Genomic DNA, 19,261 nt, shown 5'->3' on the forward strand with positions numbered 1-19,261 from the left:
GATGATAAAGGATTCAGAAAGTTCATTCATGCAGTGAATCCTATGTATGCAATTCCAGGCAGGAAAACACTCTCCCAAAAAATCATCCCAGGTCTATATGACAGAGAATGTGCATCTTCTTCTTTTTTTTTTTCTTTTTTTTTTTTTTTGTTGTTGTTGCATATTTTAACTTATATTTTATTGTGTTGTGGTTTGCAGTGTTTTGTGTTGTTTCACTTTAAATTTGTTTAAAAGGAAAAAGCTGAAAATTTAAATAGTTAAGAGTTGAAATGTAAATAGTTAGGTTTTGAGCTTTTTTTGAGCTCTTGTTACTTAGTGGCTACGCAAGCCAGGAAGTACCAATGACCGGATTTGGTGTGTTATAGTAACAGGTAAATGAAGATTTTTTTAAAAAAATTACTTGTAAATATCTATATCTATATCTATCTATCCATCTATCTATCTATCTATCTATCTATATCTATATATATATAGATATAGATATAGATAGATATACAGATATATATCTATCTATACCTATATATTGCTTTCTTTCAATTGTGTAATTTAAGTGATCAAGGTAGCTCTGTTTTGGATGTTTAGTTAACGCTAGCAATGTGTTTTGGAGTTCGTATGTGCTTTGTCTCTAGGGACCCCCTTGAATACGTATATATAAACATAAATAAAACCACGTTTTTTTTACATTAGTAATTCCGTTTGAGCATAATTTTATATTGTTGTTAATATTATAAATTAATTAAACCAACAAAACTACCTGAAGATCCGGTTGGGAGTCGAAAGAGCCGGTTCTTTTTCGTGAGTCGAGCTAAAAGAGCCGGTTCTCCAAAAAGAGCCCGAATTCCCATAGCAGTTTACATAGGATGGCAGGAAGTCGTGCAGTTTATGGGAAAGTGACAGGCTTTCTTTTGCGCCTGCTCATTAACCCCTCGCTCCCTCCCCCCACTGGCCAGACCTGAACTAGAAAACGAAAGTAGGTGAAGCGAGAACAGACTGCGGGATTTTCTATTACCTGTGTCAAACCGGAGGTAAGCACACCTTTTTTCTTTACTCTCTTAACTAGCTATACACGGATTAAACTCTTTAGCTATTAAATTACTTTTGTAGTTTGTTTCCACAGATTTAGACTTAAAAAAAAATAAAAATACAATATATATATATATATTTAGTATTACTAACACGACAGATAAACTAGCAGTTTTGTACCAACAAGGTAATTCCCAAAGAGCTATTAGCTGAAAACAGGGTATATTTTATCATGGTTTGCAGCATGACCTTAAAATATTTAGCAATCTGGACAAATGGAAGTTTTCCCAGACCATGAAAACGATCAACATAAACAGTATTTCAAAGTCAAGGACCGAAGAGATGAGAGAAAATGCTGCCAGATTACAAACAACAGATTGTTCTGTGTTTTTCTACTCTAATCTATCTATATAAAATGTTATCTCTAACATAGTTTTATGATGATCCTGATGAAAGCCACAGTGAATTGGTTTGTGAATAAACTTGTTCAAAGTGCTGTAAGTGTGCTGTAGGGGTTAAAGTAGGTGTGAATGTACAGGATTTTATTTATCGAGACACTTTCTCACAAATTACTATAGTTATTATTAAAATCCAGAGATAGGAGGTAATGAAATACAAATACTTCATTTCTTTATTTGAGTATTTATTACTTTTTACTTTTAGTGCCTAGATTTAACATGAACATCTGTGCTCCTGTTCTCCTCCTTCTTTTGTATTCTTTCTCACAGTTGGGTAGATAATGAAATAAAATGTCACTCATGATGGACAAGTCCACTGAGAACCCCGGCAAGAAGAAAGGCAGGTTTGCGAGGCTTACAAGCAGCTTGCGGCGTCAAACACGGAAGAATCCTCATTCACCTGGTGGCGAGGAAGCCAATGTCCTACGTAAATTACTTCCAACCGCAAAAAACTCTGACTCTGTGGCTTCACCACAACCTCCGTCACCCGGTGAGTACCTTTGGTCTTCATCAAATCTTCTGTCAAATATAAGCACTGATGGCAAGCTAGATGGTCTTTCTTTTGTTTAGTCTAGAGGACTGAGCGTCCATGTTTCATCTGACCAACCAACAGTTTTACATCGTGCCTCAGTTTATTTTAAATGACGATCATGTTCACATTTGGCTTCTACTTTGTGCCACAGAGCTTTAACTTGCATTTCAGGACGTCACGGTGAACTGTGTTCACAAACAGTGATTTCAGGAAGTGTTCCTGATGTCGTACAGTGTGACTGTGACAGAATCACACCTGTTTATAATGCAGTGCTCCCCAATGGCCCGATAATCACAGGGATCTATTAGTTTTGGCCTGGTGCCAAAGATTTTTCCAGATTCTTTAAAGCTTTTGATGATGTAGTGTAGATGATGAGATATTCAAAGTCTTTACAACTTCACATTGAGGAACATTGTAGTGAAATTGTTCCATGTTTTTGCAGATTGGTGCACCCGTGTCTCCCTAAGATGCTCTTTATACCTGTATACCTCTATATTGTCAGTACAAACACTGGCATCCTAATAATATCCTCAGCAGAGGTAAAAAACATCAAACAAAGCACAAAAAGACTTATAAAACTTGTCAGAATGTGTCTGTTATGTTTGTTTGCTAAATGAAGGAAAGCAGAGAAGCTTTCCTCTGGGTTTTCCCTGATTTTTGTGTAGCCTGTAGAATAAAAACACAGCATAAACCATAAAACATTGTCCAATTCTTTTTGCAGTAGAGCATATCAAAATTTGTGTTACAGCAAGACTTTTCAGCCTGTGCAAGAGGGTGGAAGGAGCCACTTTAATGGTCTGTCCTCTGCTGTCCTTTGAGGTGAGGGCTTGGGCTTGTTTGCCAGCCACAGGACACATGAACTCCTCTGTATGTGACGATCTCTCTGCCAAAAGTACGCTATGCAACAGGACAATGATCTCATGCACTGCAGCAAATCTACAACAGAATAGTGAAAGAAAGCAAAAATCAATGACTTGAATCATCCCAGAAAAAGTCAACCTGAATTGAATCCTGTGGCAGGATCTGTAGAGAGCATCATTGTAAAGAAGACTGGGGCAAAATTCCTCCACAGTGATGGGGGACTGATAATGTTATACAGGAAAAGCACCAAATCAAAACAACACCATTTAAGACACATCATACTGGAACATAAACACACTACAGCAACATTTTACCCAGTGTTTAATTTCCAATGCTAAGCTTTTCAGCCTCTATCAAAGATACAGTTATACATTTCAGCTGTTCACATTAGGTAATTTACCACAAGTCATGTGATTAACTCTAAATCATCATCTGATTAGAAATGAGGTCAGACTGTTTTTCAAGATTCTGCCGATCAGTTTCACTTTTAGGTGCTGGCACCGTGCTGCACCAGCCTGTTCTGTTTCCAACATGACTTAAACTTTGCATTCTTCAGTTTGCATAATACAAAGCAATCTCAAAGCCATGGACACACAAACACCCACGTAAAGGAAAATAAACTTCAGACAAATGTGTTATTGAAACTAAAGAGTCAGTTTAGCTGTTTTACTAATGTGCTCTTCTTCCCTCTCTGTCAGGTCTGAATGCTGGCTCTGCATCCACCTCTCCGAACAACAACCAGAAAAAAGAGGATGATGAGTTAGATGTTTCTCCTCACAAATCCAGACCACTAACACGATCAAACACAGGTGAAACTTCTAAACTTTAATACTAGATCATTTCTCGTGCCAAATGAAACCATTGGCACTAATTTGCTGCTGGAAAAGCCTCCACCTCATGTTGTAGGGTTTCCATCAGATTGTTGCATCTGGCTCCAAACTGTATTTGTTGCATTTGAACAAGTGCATTACTGAGGCCCAGATCTGATGTTGAGTGACAAGGCCTGATTCCTTATATTTTTTCCAGAGATGGTGAGGTTAGGACTGTATGCATGCTAGCCAGGTCGTTTTGTCATTGTGTGCTGCACTATTAATAATAAATAAATACATTTTTATTTATATAGCACCTTTCTAGACAAAAAGATCACAAAGTGCTTCACAAAGAGATGACAAAGTATAAAACAGAAACAGACAAAAGTTAACAAAATGCAATTCTAAAAAGATGTGTTTTTAGTTGTTTTTTAAAAGAGACCACCGAGTCCACAGATCTTAACCCTTTAAAGCCGGTCGGAGCGGGCACGCTCTGTTTTGCGTAACTATTTTTAAATCCCGGTAGCACTGCAACCACGTAAGCTAGCGCAATAATTTTTTTTGCATATGAAACCGGAGGAGTTGTACTTACATCTTATGCCATCTGCTTGTCCTAGGTCACGGTTTCCTTCCACATATAGCTTTGCAAAAACTGCATAAAAAGCGCTTGCAGCAACAAAAACATAATATTCCAGAAACACGCTTTGCCGATCCGATCAGCTGTTTGTAACACTTCCTACGTCCATCAGCGTGAACTATCGCATGTCCTCCATGACCTGCCCGAAACCGGAAGTGATGTCATTTTGCGGAAATGTAGTTTTTTAGCATCAGGGCCTTATGAGCTTATACTGGTGTTTTTAAAAGTTATCTTTGACTTTATGACTTTCTGTGTCGTTTCTGGGATGCTTAGGACTCATATTGCCCTGCTGGAAATAGTTTATTTTGATGCATATGCTGTTTTTTTTGCAAATTTGCATTATAATATTTATTTTTGTTTTTCCTGCAGTATATAAAAATTGGTGTATTTCAAAAATAAAACTATGAAGACACTAAAAATGGCACTACAACATGTAAAAATATAATATAAGCTCTGGCGGACTTGGTTCTATGGTAGGTCTTAAAGGGTTAAACTCAGAGGAAGAGAGTTCCACAGTCTGGGGGCCACAGTCGCAAAAACAGAAAATCTCCCTTGGTTTTCAGCCTTGTATGCTGAATATGATCATATGATCTCAGGGACCTCCTAAGGACATAGGGCTGTAAAAGTTCAGTGATGTAGGCTGGTGCTTGTCAATGAAGAACTTTAAAGGGCAGAACCAGAATTTTAAAATGGACTCTGAATTCAACAGGGAGCCAATTGAGCTGCATTAGCAACGGTGTCACATGAGAGTACTTAGATGTTTTGGTCAGAAGCCTTGCTGCAGCATTTTGGACAATCTGCAGATGCTCCAGGGAGCCCTTGCTTAGACAAGTGGACAGTGAAGATGTAGTGCAATCTCTACATTGCCAGTTTGTAGGATCATTGATTATGTTTGGCCATACGCTATGGCCGGATTTAAAAGGAAAAAGATTAAGGTAACCCTAATCTATAAAATTGAGTTTTCAGGAGTCATTAAAAAAACAAACAGAGTCAGCAGACCTGATTGAGTGAGGAAGATTATTCTACAGTTTGGGTGCAACAACCTCAAAAGCACAATTATCTTTGGTTTTAAAGTCAGACAGTTACAAGATCCTGTTAAACGGGGCAGAAAGGTCGGCTGCAGGGATCAGGTTTCTGAAGCTTTGCTGTGTAAGCAGCGCCCTGTCGTTGTGTTAGTAACAGAATTTTGCAATATATTGAGGTGAAGGAACCACGTTTGGGTGAGCTTTGAGATATGAGTTTCAAAATTCAGGTGTTGGTCAAAAATTATACCAAGGTTTTTAGTTTTAGAAGTCATTAGTGAAGGGGCAGAGGTACTGACTCATCTCCTTACAGAAACTGCCTGGGCCAAGTACTAGAACCTCAGTTTTACTGCAATTGAGATGAAGTAAATTTGACTGCATCCAATTAGTAATGGCAGAGAAGCAGTCACTGCGGCAGGAAAGGCTGTTAATGTTGTTGGGCTTGACATAAAAGTAAAACTGTGTAATCTACATAGCAGTGGTAAGAAAGTCCATTAAAACAATTAGTTAGATGGCCTAAAGAAAACTGGTCCAAGGACTGAAGCTTGGGTGCTTGAGGCTTCTCATACGAGAGGTGCAGATGAGGACATACGCTGATTCATATGAATTCTGAAGTATCTGCTCGTGTCTGTTTCCTGAATCCTGATCTGATGCCTTCAAATAACATTTTTTAACCTGGGCAATAATCCAGGCGTTAAGAGCATATTTAAAGTATGCAAAATGGCAAATTTTTGCAGTTATAGAATATTTCCAGGATGTAATTGATATCTTAACCATGTCCTCTATAGAGTAAATAAATATAAATATTCAGTCACAGTAGCAATTCAGTTGTCATGATGTGCTGTGTGGCAGGCACTGACTTAAACTAGAAGCCAGAACAACAAATAACATCAAGAGAACAAGACCATGAATAACCAATAATCAAGAAATAGAAATTAGACACAAAACACAGGGTAACACCCGGGACTGTAACAGCACTGACACAAGAAAAATGGTTTCTTTACAATAAAAGCACATGTGAAATTGGCCATATTATTAAATGCTTGTATTCAATTATGTGTGACACTTTGGACACCATCAAAAACAGAAATGATGCCTGCAGTCTGTTATTGAAACGACATTAAACTGTGTGCTTTTCTCTTTCAGATCCCACTACGTCCACTTTTGATAATACTGTTAGGAGAGTGAGAGAATCTTTTTATTTTAGACGGAAAAAGGACGAGGATAAACCCCCCTCGATCGAGGAAAAAGGTGAAAATATTTTTTAGTATTCAGGAACATTGGACGTGTATTCAAATATTATAAAAGGTCAGAGGTCCAAAGTTGCAGTAGTAAACATAAAGAAAAGTGTTTTCCACAGTAAAGTTGTGGAACAAGAAAATATTAATGGCTATAAACTCTTCTTCCAACCCATCTTAGAAAAAAATATTTCCCTGTTTCATCTTTAGGACTTGAAAACTTGAGAAAGTATCAAAGCGGTTTCACAGAGCCTGGATCTATAAAATAGTGCTGATAATTTAAAAAGATTCATCTTTGTTTTTGTCCACCAGTGACTCCTACTTTTGAGGAATGCCTTGAAGGACAATGCCTGTTTGAAGCCACTCAACAACTGATCGAGAGGGAGAAACATCTGTTTGGAGAGATAACAGAGGCTGATGCACTCAAAGATCACGAGGAAGCAGTAGAAAAGCTTGCTGCAGACCATAAAGCACTTGAAGAGTGCATAGAGCAGACTGTGCAGCAGAGTCTTTCTCTCAGCAGTGAGAAAGAGGTGTCTGCTTTGACATCTGCAGTGAAAGCCATCAACCTTGAGGAAGAGCAGGACCAGCTGTGGGGACAAAATTCTCAAACTCCACCAGCCTGGAGGCCCAGCGAGTGGAAGAAGCACCATGACGAACTGCTTCAAAAATTAGTAAGTGGGCGTATGGATAATCCATCAAGCCCCATTGGTGATCAGGTGAACCAGTCATCTATAGAGGCAGACATCCAGTCCATGGGCAGGCAGCTGAAGGAGGACCTGCAGTGGGTGGTGGAGGTTGTGAAGAACTGCTACCCACCAGAGATGGACATCTGTAACTTTTATGCAAGAGAGTACCATCAAACTTTCAGCGCAAGACTCAAAAAGATTGCAGACTTTGATCTGGATGACAAGGACCGCAGCTTCCTCCTGCGATGGGTGAAGGAGTTTTATCCAGGGTAAGCCACCAGTTCAATTATTGTTTGAAGCAGCATCTTTCTGTGCCTAAACATGATGATGTCTGTCAGTGTGAGGTCCTTCATTGATCCTTGAAGAATAAATACCTGAACAATTACAGATAGGTAGGGAACAATAATACAAATGTAACAGCTAATTTCTCATTTTCTTAATGTGCTAAATAAAATGTCATTTTTGTAGACTAAACACAACTTGGGGTGTTTATAGAAACTCGTGTGTTATCTGCTCTGTGTATCAGAATCCTTGAAAAACCTGAGCTGGCCAGTAATATCAATACTGAAGCGCTGGGAAACCTGCTTCCTGACGACTTACTGAAACCTCTGGAGGAGCAGTACCTCAGCAAACAACAGGTAACACAGTGTATCTAAGACATGTATCCAGTTAATCAGTATGGTCAGTGCAGGGCTTAAAGTGAGTTGTGTAAATGCAGCATCGAAGAGTTGCTGGTTTTGACGGATATTTTTTTATACATAATACTGTAGATGTAATTAGGGATGGACCGATCCGATATAGAGTATCGGTAACGGTCCGATCCTGACCTAAATTACTGGATTGGATATTGAGAAATAAAAAGTGTAATCCGATCTATTAACTATCACAAAAGCACCTCACAAAACTTGCGACATGGCGTAACTCAGCTAAGTACTTTAGCACGTTGGAGCAGTATGCGTCACTGGTTAGAGCGGAAGTTGTGTGCGAGACCTGTCAGCGGTCTGGAGTTACTTCACACTGAAAACATTTGGAGCATCGGGAGCCTCACTATGTGCTTCCAAACCAGCATTTCATCAAACAGCAGTGTTGCAAGCTAAACAGTTTCGTGGTTCAAAAAAAAAATTTAAGAAAACACTTTTTTTCATATGTGTTTTAAGTTTTGTATAGAAATTACACAAAATTCAGTCTCAGGTTAAATGTGATACAAACAGCTTACGCTGACATCCATCTTGATAAAAGATGAGTGTCATGAAGCCATGTTTGCATCTGTTTGCACTGCTTTCCACTCTGGATGTCTATTTATGTTCAGCTTTAAGCATAAAAGGGTCCATTATACAACCTGTTTTTTTTTTAGTTGTTGAATATAAACATTATTTTGTGCTGATGTTGCACTTCTTTTATTTCAGAACCAAAGAGTTTTTGAAATGTGCATAAAATTACTTTTTGAATATTACTTTAAATACTTAGATTTAAAGTTGTGCTAAAAGTTTAAATAAAAAGATTAGTATTGCTGAACTGCAAAATATTTTGGGTGCAGTGTATTTTGTGCATACAAGTATAATAGAATAGCTTCAGTGTTTTGTTTTGTAAAGCTTGAGTATGAACGTACAAGATATTAAAAAGACAGTTTTATTGATGATAAAATACACTTTATCAGATTCATATCAGTATCTGCAGAGATCCAAATTTATGACATCGGACATAAAAAAGTGGTATCGTGCCATCTCTTGATGTAATTATTATTGTCAGTAATTAAATCTTTACACATGAAAGCAGTTTAAAAGTGACAGCTGTGTGTTGTTGTGTGTTTAGAGCGACCTGATGAAATATATTGGCCAAGTATTGGATGAAGCAAAGCAAGAGTGGGATCAAGGAAAGGAGCCGACAAGAGATGATGGTTGCTACGCCAGTCCTGTGGCCTATGATGTCATCCAGGTAGAGTTGCTGCAACAACTTGATATAAAAGAGGCTGAAAATGATGCTTTTATAAAAATGTATTAATATAAAGTGAAAGGCCTCACTTGTGTTGGCCTGCTTTAAGGGTCCTTACAGTGTTGGTCAAGTTACTTGACAAAAGTAATCAGTAACTAATTAGTAATTACTTCTCCAAAAAAGTAATCAGTTACTTAGTTACTTTTTAAAAAAATTATTTACAACCTGAATAGGTGATAAAGTGATAGATCTTTCAGCCCAATTCTATTTTTTCTGCATAATCCATCATAAAATGTAATCAAATGGAAAAGTGTCTTTTTAAAACTTGTTTTATCAGTTTTAATCTTTTAACTTTATGCATCAAGCAAACATTAAATTATATGCACCATTCTCTGACTGGAAGAAATTTGTTTAACATTTAAACCTATTTTTTGCACATTCTAGCATATAAAATAAAATATTTTTTTTGTGTTTAAATAAATGCAAGCGAAACACAGCAGAAAATAAAAAAAAAATCAAAGACTAGCGGTCCTGTTGCTCTATTTTCACCTGTATAGCAGGAGTGGGGCAGGCGGAGGTTTACCCTGGTGCAGGTGTGTTGTAGCGGTCAGTGGAAGGATTTGGGAGTTCCACATTCCCGTGGCAGCGTACTGTCGGTGCTTGCTCGTAAGTTTAGGGTTTTTTTCCGCTGTAAAAAGAAGTTTTCTTCCCACGCAGTGAACAGCGGACGCTAATGTTTTTGTCACTTTTTACGGAATCAAACTCAAAGTAAGGTCAGTACTTCCACGCTTTAAACGCTGCACGGTCATACTCTCTCCCGCCCTCCTTATATTATCCATTGTTGATCTGCACACAGCTGTTGCCATGAACGTCGCACTCGCTTACATCATTGTCATGAGACACTCTCGCAAAAAAATCATGGTTTTAGTAACGCAGTAACGCAGCGTGCTTACGGGAAAGTAACAGTAATCAAATTACCTTTTTTGCAATAGTAATCCCTTACTTTATTTGTTACTTGAAAAAAGTAATCGGATTACAGTAACACGTTACTTGTAACGCGTTACTATCTATCTCTGGTCTTGGATTGGTTGACTTCTAATTGTTGACCATGATGAGAAGCTTTAAAAACATTGCTATGTCAGAACTGTGCAATAAAAAATTGTTGTGGTGAAATATTGACAGAACATTGTTTTGATTATAGGAGAGCAAAATGTACAGAATGACATTTACTCTGTTATCCACTTCAAAACTTTCCAAAGAAGTGCCGACAAATATTTTCCAGCCTGCTGCACATATTAACCAAACTGAAAAAGACTTTGAGAAACTTTGAGAAAAAGACTAACAAACAAGGAAAAGACCGTCATTATTGTTCGGGTCATTTATAGAAACTCATTTACTGTCAGATCAGAGTCACAGTTTCAAACCCTCCCATGGTTCTGTAGTTTAATCACTTGGGTTTGTCACTAACATTGTAAAGCACTGGGTTTGGTTCCTGGTGTTAGTTTAACTGGATCTGAAAATGATGGAAGTGCATTGCTGTGTAAAGTGCTTTGAGTACTTAAAACTGCCACTGATTTGTCAATCCATTTGTCTTCAGTTTATCAACGGCATCGTGACATCAGCACATATAACTGTAAGAGACCGACACAAGGCCCAGGAAATAACATCCAACCTGACAGACTTCATGCAGAGGTAACAAGGCTTCACAAGGCTGTCTTTTAAATATTGTCATTTGAAAATACATTTTAGTTTATGTTTGGTAAAAACAAGATAATAGAAGTGAAAACTGTTTTTAATCTCCTGCAGGTATAAAAAGTTTCATGAAGACATCATTAAGCAGAACAAGCCGCACAGCAAAGCTTTCATAAAGGCAAACCTCAGCTGTGTCGAACAGTTCAGGTATGTTTCTGATCCAGTTAGATGGAAATTCAGATTTTAACTTCATCATAACAGGTGAATACGTCACTGTGAGCTAATGTGTCCTGTGTGGTCTGTCTAAAGGGACTTCTTTGAGAAGCACGATCTGTTCCCAGAGGATGTGAAGAAAAAATGTTTGCACGTCCTGACTGAGATGAAACAGTCTGCCCACACTTATTTATTAACCCCTGTGTACAAGGTCCTCAAAGTAAGTTCTTTACAACTGCAGATATCAATAATCATCAGGAGTACTTAAATCCTAATATGTTTTAATCAAAGATTTAAAAAACTTTGTTATTTGTTCCTCACACAGCCACACTACCAGAAACTGGGAACCAGTGACTGGCTGAAGAAGAACACGTTTGAGAAGCTGCTGAACAGCACTGAAGACGAGCTTCAAGAACTTCAGGGTTCGAGTCAGTCCTCTTACCAGGTAAAAGGAGGAAACTTTATAATGGACTGAATGGCCATTATTGCCTTCATTGCTAATGTTTAAGTAAAAGGATTATGATGTGCTCTGACTACTTATATACTTGGGCTAAATTCAGGAGCTGATTGGTCAGCTTCACCAGGAAGTGACAGTAGAATATGTCCAGAGGCTCCTGAAAGGAAAAGTCAAATTAAAGAACACCAAAAAGCAGCAGAAGGCTTACGAGACTGTGAAAGAAAATGCAGAGAAACTGCACGAGCTGTTTGCCAGAATGGTGAGACTCAACTTCACTGCACACTTGAATAAGCTGAGACATGAATAAAACCCAAAAGTGATCAGATTTCTGCTGAGCTGTGGAAAAAATAAGAAGAAGAATCAGCTCAACTCACATTTATTTGGTTTGGAAGTTTTGATTAAAAATAATTTGATTAAAAAGATTTGTAAAATTGAAAAGGCTGTTCAGAGGAGTTGGCTAAAATGTGATCCTGCAAGGCTGGACATAATACACTCAATGGAAAACCAATGGAGTCATTCCTTAAGAACAAAAGTGTGAGCTATAGAAAGTGATGGACCAAATTGTCTATATGTAAGTTACATTATGAGTCAAAGGCATGATTTCTATAAAAGTCTGATAATAACTTTAGACTGCAGAAACAATGTTCAACAATGTGCTGTCCTTATTTATTATTCTGATCCCCCCACCCCCACCCCCACTCAAAAAAGATACATTTATAAATCTTGGGAAGATAAATGCATAAATATAAAAATGTGTAACTCAGAAATTAATATCTTACACACATTAGAGTTTTGGGAAACTTGCAGACTAAAATGACATCACTGATTTGTCTTCACAGGGATCCAAACAAGACTGGTTAAAGGAAATCCTGACCAACATTGCAGAAGTGCTAAAACTCCAAGATATTCCTGCCATACAGATGGAAATCGTTTCACTGGGATCTGCTTATCCCGACCTCAGGTAACTTTTGAATTGACTCAGACATTATTTACTTTAATACAGAAACATACAGAGTATAACTCACACAAATGCAATGTGCTGTCATTTTTTGGGCCTGTTGCATCAGCTGTAACATAAACAATAAGGACAGAACTATATCATGATAAGAGGTTTGTGAGACATTAGGTCAGGATAAACAATCGTACTTTTCAGAGAGAGCTGAGGGAAAACAGGAAGCAGACTGAGCAAAACATCTTAATTGGTTTCAGATGTTTCTTGTCAGCAGGATGAGCGACATTCATGGAAACTAATATGAGAAACTGAAAGCTAAATAAAACATGCAGGCATGAGACAAGCAGCAGCAGCTGTGTGGAGATGAAGTCAATAATGCTGTTAATTAGAGTGAAAAGAGAGATTTCTTCCAAATGTGGCACCAGAAACCAAACTGTCTCGTTCTTGTCTTATTTCTAACCTTGATTGATTGATTGGTAATTTATTTCAACATGTGAACAATATACAAGTATATTTAGAAAAGAAAATAAGAAAAGAAAAAAAATACTGTACAAATTACATACAAAAAAAATTATTAATTTACATGTTGAAAGGGAGTGGGAAGAAGTAAACACTTATTTAATCCCACCCCTTTGCCATAAATTATCAGTTAATATTTAGTCAGCTTCCTTACTGATATAATTTGTAATAAAAACAGTAAACAGATTTCTGATATACTATATACTATAATATCACATCCTTAAAGGAAAAGGAGAAAGGAAATCAGGGGACATAAACACTGCTGTTGATAACACTCACATATAGACTGACTGTGTGTCTGAAAGTATCAGCACCACAGAAGTGTGTGATTTCATGGGGAGTTATTTGGTAAAACTAGTGTATGTCACGATCCTGGGTCATTTGACGTTTTGAATTTTAATATATTTTGATGTTTATGGTTTATGTTTAAGTTCATGTAGTTATCTTTAGCTCATCTATTTTAGGTTGCCTAGGTTGCCCAGTTCTAGTTTATTTTCTGTTAGATTCCCCTTGTGTCTTCGCTTCTTGTGTTTATGTCTCCCGTGCCCATCATGTGTTTCAGTAATGTCTTTGTCTCCCGTCTTCTCCTCTTGTTTACATGTTTTCCCTCATGTCCCTTTCCATCCGTCATGTGTTTCTCCGCAGCCATCATGTTCTGTGCTTGGTTATGGCTGCCTCATCTCCAGTTTTTTCCTATGTGTGTATTTATAGTGTTCCTCATCAGTTCTTCATGTTGAGTCCGCGTGTCTTAGTCTGTCATGTGTTTTCATGTCTGCGTGTTTCATGTTGTCAAGCGTGTGCCACGTCTGCGTTATGTTTCCTGTTTTATTTTGTAGAGGTCTGGTGTCCCATGTTCGTTGTCTTTAGTTTTACTTCCCCTGTGGTGTCATTATGTTCATTCTAATCAGCTGTTTCCCCAAGTGTTTGCACTTCCCCTGATCACCTCCTGTGTGCATTTAGTCTGTCGCTGTGTCCCAATTCAGGGTCTGCAGCCTTAAAGTACGCAGCCTCAACAATCCTCAAGGGCCGTGTACTCAAAGACCGCTAAGGCCGGAAGTGCGAGGCTTGTGAAATGGGACGGTCTAGCCTCCGTCGCGCTGCCCAGGTTGCCTAGCAACCATGATACTAACAGCTGGAAACGTTTCATACAGCTTTGTTTGACAGAAATGAAGGAGAAAATCTTTTGTTCATTTGTTTGTTTGTTTCTACATGAGCTTTGATCATTCTCTGTAAGATTAAGCTCAGCTATTGAACGGCGTATATTTTAAAGTAAAGGCTTTAAAACCAAGTTAGTACAAACGTCACTAATGTCACATAACTTTGCCGACATGTGGCCAACAGTAATGTTTTGATGTTCTTCGTTATTAAACATTTGCACATAAATAAGTGACATAATATTCAGTACTTACTTAAAGTTTACTCTTCGGGCGCCCCTCATCCGCTGTTTTTTTTTGGCAAAACTATCCACACCCACCGCCGCGCTATGCATTCTGGGATATGTTGGGCCACGAAGTCTACACCGCCACATCTTTAAAATTCAGGGAAATTAAGGACGCATTTGAGGGCCGCATTTCGAGCAGCCTTTGAATTGGGACAGCCTTCGTTGCGTCGCGGTGACGTAATCGCCCTTAAAATGCGGCCTTTAAGGCTGCAGACCCTGAATTGCGATACAGCCTGTGTGTTTTCATTCATTCCTCATCCAATCGTCTGTGATCCGGCCATGTCATGCCATGCCAGGTTTCCAGGGTTTCATGTTTTCATGTATTCGTACCAAGTTGTCACATTTAATTTTTTTTTTCATGTTTAGGATATTTTATGTTTTCTTTCTAGTTTTATCCAGTTTAGGCTTTTGTTTAGCTTCAAATAGTTTTTACACTTTTATTTTTGTACTGCTCGTTCAGCCATAATAAACGCTATGGTCTCTGTTAGAATCAAGTTTTGTTTGTGCGTGTCTGCATTTTGGTCGTCACTCCACACAGTCTGCATCAGCTGACTGTGATTGTGTAAACTGGGAGATTAATGTAAATTTAGGCACATATCAGTGTCACCAATAGGAGTTTCACCTACTGTTGTATTTAAAACAGAAATGTTTAATTACAACAGCATTGAGCCTTGTTGTTGTGATTTGCTGCTGTATAAATAAAACGTAATTGAACTGAATTGGAAATGGACACATTTTCCACCTCCACTTTTTCAGTACTTTAAATAGGTGTGGTGATGCGTTACTGACAGCTGTTAGTGTTTGCAGGAGTGTCAGGGGCAGAAAACTGGTTACACACTGAAAAAGACATAACAGGTTCAATAATACAGATCAGCAAATCAGCTGTTTGATTTGAGACCTGCAGTCTTGGACTAAAAGTTTAAAGAAATGAATTAAACTTGTAACCTTTGTATTGAAAGTTTTCTTATTCACATTGTTAATATCATTTATCAATCATCAATTATTGTTAATATCAAATATGGATTCATGATGCATATATATTCATATAAACTAAGCTTGGCTGAAAACATCAGTATTTGCTTGCATCTCATGGAATTTATACATTTTCATAAACAGTAAGCAAGTCAACACACCAGTGAACTGACAAAGTGCTCAGACTTATTATTTGACGTACTTCCACTGATAGTCTTATTTCAGAGTCTCTGGTTTTGTAATGATAAACAGCATATAAACATAATCATTAAGTCACATCTTTTTTTTATAACCTTTTCTTTTTTCTGTCACCAACAGTGAAGAACATGTTTCGGCTCTGCTCAAACTCAAAACAAACCTCTCTAAAGCCGACATGAATACCATCACATCCACTGTGCTGGACACACTAAAAGAAAGCTATACTGGTGGTGAAACCCGGAGGTTTTTCTCCAATGTTGTAGTGATGAGCCGTTCATTTCCAACATGTATTACGTCATGCAGTGGATAAGTTGAATTCTAGTGCTTCCAGTCTGTCAGTAAGGATGTACAAAGTGACTGCCATGGACAAGCCTGATTCTAATGTTACAGGTACTATAACAAACACCACACTGTGTATGTCCTCATGTGACCAGATTGCATGAGACAGTCTTTCCTCTCTGCATTTTTGCATTTTGTGTTGTATTGTGAAATGTGCTCTTTGCATGATGCTACAGTACTTTAATGAATTTAATGACTCCGTATCTTTTAATATGTTAGATTTGTCTCTAACAGACAATGTCACGATTTGTGAGGCAAACCGTGTGGAGACGAGAGATGTGGACCCAAATGCAGACAAAATAGATGCAGGAGAATGTTTAAATTGAAGACGAGCCTTTATTAGCACTAGAAAAGCAACTAGTGAGGGGAACAGTCACTAGCGAGGGGCACTAACAACACTGGGAGAAGCTAACATGAAACCTGAGACAAAGAATGAGGAAACCTGAAAACTAGCAACACAGGTAGAGGAACGCAGGAAAAGAGGAACAGGGGATGATATGCAGACGAGGAACAGAGGTTAACGCACTAAATATGCACAGAAGACAACGTGAAAGCAAAACACTGAAAACACGACACAAGACTCGCCAAAGTAAAACAGAAAACATGAGACAGTTCACAATGATGCAGACTACACACTAAGACATGGAAACAAGACAGACCTGGGAACAGAGGAAACATGAAGCAGAGACCCTATACTAAATCTATACTAAACATGAGGGTCACAGGACCCAAAAGCTAGAGGACAGAACAGTGACACATGATAATGAAACATGATAACACACTTGAGAAATGTATTCACATCAAAAAGTCCGTCATGTCAGTTTTGCAGCATTTGGCTGAATATGTATCCATGTACACCTCAGAATCCCCCTGCTGCTACTATCAGCAGTCACATCTAAATCAACACCAGTGGTCGGGTTACACTGGCAGCCAGTTTTCAGACATTTTGTTGTGTCTCAGGGGAAATGATAATCAGCCTAAGTGTTGCTTTTTATTTACTTATTTATTATTTTTGAAAGATCATCACTTATGTGTTATTTGTTAATCCATTTTGTACAGTTAAACTTGCTCCTTATTTCTTGTCTTAGAGGTGCAGGCTTCTCTCTTAAAACATCGTCACCACGTGCTCTGCTTCACTTGGACGTAAACATAGTTTTGTACACAGAGAAATGGGAGCGAGGAAATGTGCATGTTTGTTCCGAACGCTTCTGATTTACTAACATATGCACCGTGGTGACAATAAAATAGGTTGGCATGCACGTTTCACAAATGGGATTTTGCGTTTGATTTCTGCACAGGGTAAAAAAATATTTCCAGGCAAATATTAGTAAATGAGGCTCATTGTCTCCCCATGTTTCACAGATAATGTGGTCGTGAAATCAGTCACATGCTCTCTCCTTCTTCTGATTTTCTCTTCCCATGGTTCTAGTACAAGTTAATCTTGGTTTCATCTTTTGAAATATAATTTTTCGAGAACTGTGCATCTGTTAGATGTTTTCTGGCAAATATAATCTGACCTTCTTGTTCTTCAGTGTAACCTCATGTTTGCACCTTGTTGTAAACTCTGTGTATTTACAAGACACAAGATGAGAGTTTTATGTCATGGTGGACTCAGACACACAGGCTTTACACCTAAACAACATTGATGAACCTGGATAATAAAAACTCTGCTGGAAGTGTTTCCTAGTCTTCTATTACTGTATTAGATACTGCTGAAATAATAGAACTGAAGTCTTGTAACAACATGGATAAATAATACTCCGATGCACTGGAACATTGTTTCACATGTAACCTCATAGTGAAGTTTTCACAATATGTTTTCACTATAAGTGAAGTTTTCATTTTGATATTATCTATTAGTTTTTCTCAGTGTTGTAAATAATACTATACTATAATATAAGGTACTGCTTTTAAAAAATGTACACAACCACTGAAAAAAGTCAGAATTTCTGCAGTAATTTATGTTTGTTTCTTGGTTTATGCAAGTTAGTATAGAATAAGTCTTTATTTTGGTATTTATACAAGAATGAATAATAAATGGCAATATCGTGTTTACAGTGAAGTAATAAAGTACACTCTATAAAAATATTACCCTTTGTCCTGTCATATTTGTTGTGTTTGACATCAGACACAGAAACGTGACATATTTCACATCAAAAGTATATATTATGTTAATTTTGTAAAGGTAACCAGGCAGATAACCATCAAAGTCAATTCATTTTTCAGATAAATGTATAATCTTATGTGTAGTATCATCATCATTATCATCATCATCATCATCATCATCATCATCATCATTATTATTATTATTATTATTATTATTATTATTATTATTATGCGCATAAAAACAGCACTTGGAAACAAATCTCACATATTTCTATCATCTTATTTAAAAACCCAATTCTACTTTGTTTTTCAAAAAGGTATGGACAAAGACTAAACCCCTGCACGCATAACTACAGCACACACCAGTGGACCACCCTCTAGTGGACATAAATGTTCTAATGCAGGGGTGGCCAACCCGCGGCTCTCGAGCCGCATGCGGCTCTTTGCCTGGTTTCATGCGGCTCTTACGTTCATATCAAAGTTTGTGTTTGTGTTTTGGGGTTTTTTTATGTTGTTTTAAAATGTGCGCGTTCGCTTCGCTTGAGTTCAATACGGTATTTTCATCAAATGCGCATGTGTGTGAGATGAAAATACCGCAAAGTTTCCCAGTAGGAGCAAGTTCGCCCTTAAAATGGCAGGAAAAAAATGCACAGCAAAAAGAAAATATGAAGATGAACACAGGACGTTTTTAACAGAGTGGGAGAGTTTATATTTTTTTGTTGAACGCAATGGCAAGCCATTCTGCCTTATATGTCAGACGTCATTAGCGCCTTCAAAGCTTCAAATCTTCAGCGCCACTTCAGCTCACTCCATGCTAACATCGACCAGGAATTTTCAAAAGGGACTGAACTTCGCAAGCACGAGTTGGCCACTTTGAAAAGTCAGGCAGAAAAGCAGATACAGTTTTTCCAAAAATTTACGAAGCGGTCAGAGACCATAACGCTCGCATCCTATCAGCTGGCTTGGAACATTGCACGGGCTAAAAGGCCATACAATGAAGGGGAGTTTGTTAAAAAATGTCTCAGTGACGTTGTTGAAATCTTGTCTCCTGAAAACGACAAATTAAAACGCATGGTATCAGACGTCCAACTGTCCCGCCACACTGTTGAACACAGAATATCGGACATTAACGCGGCTATTGAATCACAGTTGCACTCTGACCTTCAAGCAT

The 19,261-nt window shown here is 37.9% G+C and overlaps 1 protein-coding gene across 2 annotated transcripts; it reads left to right on the plus strand.

Moving 5' to 3' along the window:
- Positions 1–522: 522 nt before the first annotated feature.
- On the plus strand, positions 523–18,208 carry LOC146496667 (tumor necrosis factor alpha-induced protein 2-like). 2 transcript variants are annotated; one of them, XR_014871091.1, is made up of 14 exons: positions 523–1,971; positions 3,573–3,683; positions 6,489–6,593; positions 6,893–7,538; positions 7,796–7,907; positions 9,082–9,204; positions 10,799–10,893; positions 11,008–11,100; positions 11,203–11,326; positions 11,432–11,551; positions 11,667–11,822; positions 12,403–12,524; positions 15,766–16,035; positions 16,204–18,208. XR_014871091.1 is itself a non-coding variant. In XM_085142751.1 (14 exons), exons 2-14 carry the CDS (start codon positions 1,773–1,775, stop codon positions 15,953–15,955), a joined length of 2,196 nt encoding a protein of 731 aa, XP_084998877.1. In that variant the 5' UTR covers positions 523–1,025; positions 1,752–1,772; the 3' UTR covers positions 15,956–18,207. The 2 variants fall into 2 exon arrangements, 1 of the variants encoding a protein (XP_084998877.1); XM_085142751.1 differs by having other exon boundaries at positions 523–1,025; positions 1,752–1,971; positions 15,766–18,207.
- The last annotated feature ends 1,053 nt before the right edge of the window (positions 18,209–19,261 follow it).

This window comes from Neolamprologus multifasciatus, chromosome 19, assembly GCF_963576455.1.
Source record: "Neolamprologus multifasciatus chromosome 19, fNeoMul1.2, whole genome shotgun sequence".
In the NCBI taxonomy this organism is placed as follows: Eukaryota; Metazoa; Chordata; class Actinopteri; order Cichliformes; family Cichlidae; genus Neolamprologus; species Neolamprologus multifasciatus.

Excerpts from the sequence above, each read along its gene's own strand:
- LOC146496667 (XM_085142751.1), top strand. The coding sequence starts at position 1,773 with ATGTCACTCATGATGGACAAGTCCACTGAGAACCCCGGCAAGAAGAAA. Across the intron at positions 3,684-6,488 it reads ACTAACACGATCAAACACAG|ATCCCACTACGTCCACTTTT; the intron begins GTGAAACTTCTA and ends TTTCTCTTTCAG. Across the intron at positions 11,552-11,666 it reads CGAGTCAGTCCTCTTACCAG|GAGCTGATTGGTCAGCTTCA; the intron begins GTAAAAGGAGGA and ends GGCTAAATTCAG.